Source organism: Nothoprocta perdicaria, unplaced genomic scaffold (assembly GCF_003342845.1).
Source record: "Nothoprocta perdicaria isolate Ctin4 unplaced genomic scaffold, notPer1 scaffold_33, whole genome shotgun sequence".
Classification (NCBI taxonomy): Eukaryota; Metazoa; Chordata; class Aves; order Tinamiformes; family Tinamidae; genus Nothoprocta; species Nothoprocta perdicaria.
Genome location: NW_020455566.1, coordinates 1,634,848 through 1,642,020, shown reverse-complemented (window position 1 = coordinate 1,642,020; position 7,173 = coordinate 1,634,848). Strand labels below are relative to the sequence as shown.

Here is a 7,173-nt window from a genome sequence, read left to right as displayed (position 1 = left end):
TCCAAAGTGCAATCTTAAATTGCCCTATTGAGCTGTTGGCTGCAGGGAATCTTTACATCTTAAGCAGGAGGGAGGGAATTTCAGCTTCGTGTGGCTATGTGTCTGTGGGTACAGAATAAGAAGCCTGTAAAAAAGCATGCTACATGTTGATCTGAAGTTCAAATTGCGAGAATCAAAGAAGTCTTCCCTTGAAGCCATGAAGGTGGCAGGCTTAAGACATCAAAAGTGGCCCTGAAACTGGTTTAGCTGGCACTGAAAAGGTCCCAAAGTGCCATCACAGGGCTCGGGCTCTGGGCACCAAGGAGTTACTGGGTTGCAGGGGACTGGCCGGCCAAGGCAGGGCCATTCTACAGGAAGGCATCGTTAAACCTGTAATGACTACAGCATTAGCGACGCTTCCTCTTCGGCTCTTACCGCGCTGGAAGCAAAGCCAGAGCAAATGAAGATTAGTTTCCCTTATGTGCAAAAGCTCCCAGATCCTTCCCCCCACCCCAGAGCACCCCTCGCCCAAAAAACGTAGCATTCTGGCTATACACATTCCAAGTAGCTAGTCTTTATTAGAGTGTTCAGTCTGCCCAGCTATTACAGTTTTGTCACAAAAAAACAAAAAAAAAAAACAAAAGAAACAAGTTAGTAAAGATACTCAAGTATGTTAGCCTTGGAGGAAGCACCATGAGGTCACGGCGTTCCCAGAGCAGCATATCTAGGGAATGCCGGGTTGCTTTCCCACCTCTCCAACCATGCATAGTTAAACCGAGATGATGTTCCACACGAATGGGCTCTGCAGACCACGCATCTCAGCAAAGGACTGTTTGTGCTCTGGACACCCATCAACTTCAAAGCCATGTTTGACTCAGATAGCCAAGCCCTCTGCACACAAGGGTTTGTTTGGAGAAGACTTTTTTTCCTAAGGCCAACGGACTTTTGCACAACCCCCCCCAGGTTCCTTTTCTAACTAGGAATGAATTCAAAACGCTGTTGTGCACATGTGGAATCACACAGGTGGAAATCGGCTGCTTTTGAAGACAGGACCTGCCCAAAGGCAGAGGGAAGATTTCAGGCCACAGGAGGCCAGGGTCTGGAAAGGTCCAGAGTCCAAGAATTCCACTATGAAGAGCACGGGCTCCAGCCCCGTTGGCCACTTGGTTTGTGCTTCAAGGACAAGCCTCATCTTCCCCAACCACTCAGCTGGCCCCTGCCTTTGTGCATTAAAACCACATTGCATGCCAAAGAAAAAAAAAAAGGAAAAAGCAGCATTTCAAATTCCCCTAGAAAATATACAGTTATGTACAGTAGCCTAGGGCAGGCTCCTGGACAGATCTCCTGCCGCATTATGTACATCACGACATTTTGGCACTGCAGACTCAGGAGCTTTAGGTAAATCCACACGTAGGTCCCTGCTGCCTTTTCTCCAGGAAGCTCCGCACGGCATTCGCCTCCATGCCCCTTCCCTCCCCGCCGGGGGCACTTGCACGAAGCTGCTCATCCAAAGCCCACCCCGGTTCATGCAGCTCGGCCGCCCCAGCTCCCCGTTGCAGCTGGTCCTTCCCAGGCAGCGACTGCTGCCCAAAGCCTCAGCAACCTGCAGCCCCCGGCCTGCTTCAGCAAGGGGACTACAAGCGATCTCAGGATCCTCTCCCCACCCAACACATCTTTTCCTCTCGAGACATCCCCCCCTCAAGCTCTTGGGATGTCAACCCCTGCAAAAAAAAAATTGTATAAGGTTTACAGTACAGTTGTGTTTATATTGTTACAGGCACTTATACAGGATTCTTTGGTCCTTCAAAGGAATTAGCCACTCTGGCTTCTAGCTTCAGAAACCACAAGTCTGCACACACATAACACCTCCTGCACTAAAAAAAAAAAGAAATCCAGATCCGTTTCAGGGCAGTGCAGCTCTACCTTACTGTAATTCTACAATCTCCCTCACACCCCCACCCTCCCCCGGTGCCTACAGAATTCGATAAGCGATCAAGGCTCCCCGTAAACGCCCAGGTCATCTAGTTTCCATAACACTGCACATCCAAATCACAGTGTACAGCAGACAGCCCTTGCTCCCCAAATCCCGGGGACAAGGCGCTGGAGCAAGAGTCCAAGAAGTTGCCTCTCGTTGCAGTTCTGGGAAGGCTCCCCCCCCACCCCACTCCCCAAGGCAAGAAAATACCTTGGAGGACAGACCCTGAAGTTAGTCCTGGCTCAGTTACAGGGAAGCCACGTAGGGTAGGACTGATTGCAAGGCAGGAAGGGCTGCACGTGGGTGACATAGTAGTTGAAGTTTATTTCACTGACATAGGGAGCTGGCTGGTAGAAGCAGGTAACGTTTGTGACCGTGGGGATGATGTTCTGCTCAGCCAGGACCCTCACAGCCAGCATGGCAATGAGGTTCAGGGTCTGCCTCCGCTCGTGTCCCATAAGGCAGACCGTACTCTCATTGACCACCCTGTGAAGGGTCATCAAATAGTCATATCTTTTGCTCTCCATCCCAACAAAGTGGCTCTGAAGGTAGCACTCTAGCTTCCTCTGCTGTTCCCCGATGTCAGAGAAGTCTATGAAAAACCTGGAGCACATGTATCTCTGTAGTGCCTTCATATCCACTTCAGACTTGGGCTTAAACCCCCTCACCAAGAGGTTGCAGTACTTCAGAAGCCCCCCACCTCGGATCTCCTCAGGGTTCCTGGTAGCAATGACCCTGTTCCGGAGATGGTCCATGGCCTCCTCAAAGTCCCCGTACATGCTTTCCCCCGTGACCGTGGGGTGGAAGTTCTCCGCCATGGGGTTCTCCGAGCACTCCCCGAACAGCAAGAGCGAATCCAGGATGATCTGGAAGGAATCCACGCTGAACTCGAACTGCCGCCGGAGCGAGTCCACGAATTTGAGCTCCACGTTCTTCCCGCTGTTGTTGGACAGCGATATAAGGCTCCAGCGGTCGGTCTCGTTGCACACTTTGACCAGCTTCTGCACGTAGGCCTCTTTCAGAGTCATGGGGGTGATCTTGTCTTTGTTGACGCCTTCCGGGAGGAAGTCGAGCAGGCAATCCATGACCACATCCTTGACGAGCTGGAAGACGTCTTCAGTCTTGAGGTCCACACCAAAGATGAGATCTAGGTCTTTGTAGCCCAAGCCGCTGTCCTGGTGGAGAACGTGGCTGGCTGCAGAGCCGTTCAGCCTGACATTGTGGACCGTGATTCCTTTCTTCTCCAGGCGGCTACGGACAACCTGCGATACAAAGAGAGTCTCGGTGAGAGAGGCAGGAAGGCATTCACAGAGCAGAGCTGTTACAGCCGCAGGATTCACTCCCCACGCTCGCATGGGTCACTCCAGTGCAAAACAAAGCTAATCCATCACAAACAGGTCACTCTGGAAGGCCCCCAGGGTCATTTCCTTGCTCCTTGGCATTACGGGGCCCTTGCCGCACACAGGGTTCCCTCCCCATCCCGCAGTTTGCTCTTCCCCTCACCAGGATTTGGGGTCTCCTTCACCCCCTCCTCTTGGCTTACTCGGGAAGAGGCAGAGAGCCATTCCAGAGCATTAAGTCTGAAGCCTGGCTGACCCAAAGAAGTCCCTGTTAGGCACAAGGCAGCAGCAGTCTGCCCCAGTCCCCGCTGATTTAATCGGGGTGACTCGCCCATGTCAGCCAGCCCCTCTGCCTGTCAAGATCCATTAAAGGCAAACCAGGGTGCCAGAGTGCTCCAAAGCCCGAGCCAGGCGCATCCAAGTTCATGTCCTAACTAGTACGTGTATCCTAACAATTTCCAGTGTGTCAGAGCTTTGTGCTGAACTTGGCATATTATCAAGCACAAGAGCTTTCATCTTCGGGGTGTTACTGCAGTGATTTCAATGCCTGCTCAGTCCCGACACACCCACCGGCACCTCCAAAGCTTTGTTCACTTAGTATGAAGCTGAATCACTTGTCCAATTACTTAACATGCAGGAGGCTAAAATAACCTTAAGACCATAAAATAAACATTCTGGGCATCAGTTTGTAATTTGAGTTTAACTGAGCTCAAAGATCTCAGGGAGATTAAGTCAAGGTCTTCCACCAGAAGCTCAGCCTGTCCCTCCTCCCGCTTTCATGCATCTCTGGCTCTCAGAAAAGGTCCTGGAAGTCTTAGCAAGGCAGCCTGATCGCCTGGGCTTTGAAGCAGGGCTGAGGAAGCCAAACCTTGGGGTCCTGGTCAGACTTTGGGATCCAAACGGACAGGCTGTATTGCTAGAACCCAGTCCGAGAGACCTACCCAGCCCTGCGATGCTGCCCTAGTTCGAGAGGTCCCCTCGAAACACAAGAACAGAGGGGCTCTCAGAGCGGCCTTACAGCAAAGCAGCAGCCGAGCTGTCCCCCTCCACAAGCTTTCAGAAGAGGCGCTACGCACAAAAGCAAAGGACTCCAAAACACTCCTCCACGTCACCGGCCACTCGCTGACAGAGCTGAGCTACGCCACTGACCCTGAGGTGCCCTTGCAAACGCAAGATATTTTGGTACGACTGCAGGAATGTTCTCAAACTCGTTAAATCACAAGCTCGGGACTTTGTTAAACCTCATGATGCAGCTTCTCTGCTGCTGTTTCTCCATTGCTCCCTGACACCAGCAATTGCTGCTCCAGCTAGAAGGGTGCCCGGGCTCTTTGCCAACCAAAGGGTGACAGTCACGTGTCAGGGAACAGTTCACCAGGGAGCTAGTCACCGTCAGAAGTCCCAAGTCCCCCCCAGAACATCCAAGCCAGCCATGAACATTATCCGTTTTCAATTGCATATAGCCAACTAGGCAGGAAATTTGGTTTTTGGGACATGATGCTGGTTTGTTCCCACATAAAGAGGAAGGGCATCCAAAGGCTAATCCAGAGGAGCTCCAAAGGGGAGGTTACAGCAGAGTTGCTGCCAATGGAGCAGTGAGGATGGTCTACTAGGCTGGAGTTACTCGCACGAGGTGCTGCTCCGTGCACTGTTACTTGGGGAAGTAAGAGTTTTCAGCTAGCAGACTCGCATGAAACGGGATATAGGTCACAGGGTTAGGACTACTGTTCGGAGAAGATCCCATTCCCAGATCGATTTCACAGCCACGTCCAAGGAATGTCTGCTTAATCCCACTTGGGGCTTGGCTCAGGAACTACAGCCCTTTGCACCATAAGCTTCAGGTTCATAACCCCATGAGCGCAGAGGTGACAGCACCAGCTCCTTGAGCCTGTCCCCACTTTCGTGACCCACTTGGGCCAAGCAGCCCTGGGCTGGCGCGACAGCCTTGCTCCGCGCGGCCGCTCCAGGGCCCGCGAGCGCGCGGCAGCCTTCGCCCAACTAGTCTCAACCTGAAACGCACCTGAGGTCGACTCCCCGGCTGCAGCTGGTGGCTTCAGGAATGCGTTTTTCCCCAGAGGGGCAGATGTTTGAAGGGTTAGATGGCTACCGACCTGCTTCCCAAACAGCACCTCGCGCGCTGCACGTCATCGGCTCCAAAACCAACCGGAGGGACCCGCGCTCGGCCGCGTGCCTCGCCGCGCAACGCGCTGCCTTTCGGGTTACTCGTCCCGCATTAGTCACACCAAAATAGAGGGTCTGCCAGCGCGGCCGGGCGGAATGACAGCCCTGAGTATTTGGTGCTGAAGTTGCCAGTGGCAACATCCTTTGCAGCAGCTCCCGCTCCGGGGCCTTTCGGCTTCGCCAGGGTGCTGCCAGGCGAGGGAAGATGTGACTTGCGCCGTGCCCGGCTCGCCAGCGTCTGCTACCCCATCAAAACCCGGCTGCAGTCGTCTAAAAGCAACACTCCTTTTGCCTGGAATTTCATTAAGGCTCTGGAAGCACAAACGGCTGATATTGAGCACTTCAGCAACCCACAAACGCAGCAGGAACTCCAGGAATCTGACACCAGCCAAGGCTTTCGCACAAAGCAGCCGCTTTCAAACGCCGCCCGACCATTTTCCCAAACTCAAGCCGGAATATTTCTGGAGCAGCCGAGGCTTCCACCAAACCCCAGCACCCGGCGCGTTGTGAAAGGCGGCTCGGTCCCGGGCTGGCAAATAGCCTTTTTAATTAGAAGCCAGCATGCCTGATTTTACATTTGATGAGTCACGACCGAGGAATGAAGTTGCCTCCCAAGCATGAATATGCATCAGCTTATTTGAGCTACACCGTCAGTTAATATTAAACATCATTATTACTTTATGGTTAAGCTAGCAGGAACACTCGAGCACCACCAGGCCCAGCGGAGGACAGAGCCGGGCTGACAAGACCCAGAGCACGCTGACGTCCGAGCTGCTCTTTAAATCACGAAGCGCCTTTGAAGAGGGATGCGCGGCCAGCAGCATGGGCGCATTCCACGCAATATGAAGATATTTGCAGCCAAAAGCACAATTCCAGGCTGGGCATTAGGATTTTGCAGCCTGGATGGGAGGAGAGGGGTGGGATGGGGGCAGCCCAAGGCCACCGTGGGAGGGCAGGGCCGTAGGGCCGGTTTCCCCCCCGCAGAAGGGCTCGGTTCGCCGCCGCGGCGCCCGGTCCGCGGCCCGCCGTGCGCAGGGCCGGGCCGGCGGCTGGCGCGGGGCCAGGCGGGCCGGATAGCGCCGCCTCAGCGCTTTTTATTTTCTGCCCCGGCGCTCGGCGGGCCCCGCCGGGGGGCAGCGGGGCAGAGTCCGCCCCGCCGGGCCCGGCCTCACCTGCACGATGGTGCGCGGCCGCACGGCGAGCGTGGGGAAGTTGCCGCGGCCGTGGATGGGCACGGCCTCGCCCAGGATCTGGTCGAGCCGCTGCACCTGCTGCCACGTGAGGACGCTGAAGCGGCCGCCGCCGCCGCCGCCGTCGCGTTGCTCCGAGCCGCCGGTGCCGGGCGCCGCCGCCAGCATCGTCCCCCCCCCGCCCCGCTGCCTCGGGAACGCGGCCGGAAGAGGAGCGCGGGCTTCCCGAGGCGGGATTTTGGGTGGAAAAAATAATAATTTAAAAAAAAAAAAGAGGGGAGGGGGAGATGGGAGGGGGTGCTCGGGCGGGGGGAGGGGAAGGCGCCCCGCGGCCGGTGCCCGCAGGGGAGCTGCAGCGGAGCCGCCTCGCCCCGCCCGCCGCCACCGGCTGCGCCGAGCAGTGCGCTCGCCCGCGCCCTGGCGCTGCCTTATGTAGGCGCCCGGCCGCGCCCCCATTGGCCCGGCCCCCCGGCCAATCGCCGCCGAGCGCTGCCGCCGCTCCGGCCCTCTC

General features: G+C 55.6%; 1 protein-coding gene across 1 annotated transcript; it reads right to left on the bottom strand.

Moving 5' to 3' along the window:
• Positions 1-533: 533 nt before the first annotated feature.
• TENT5B (terminal nucleotidyltransferase 5B) lies at positions 534-6,830 on the bottom strand. The gene is made up of 2 exons (XM_026043526.1): positions 6,645-6,830; positions 534-3,216 (listed from the first exon to the last, which is right to left on the bottom strand). The coding sequence occupies exons 1-2, from the start codon at positions 6,828-6,830 to the stop codon at positions 2,197-2,199; spliced, it is 1,206 nt and encodes a 401-aa protein (XP_025899311.1). The 3' UTR covers positions 534-2,196.
• Positions 6,831-7,173: the final 343 nt, after the last annotated feature.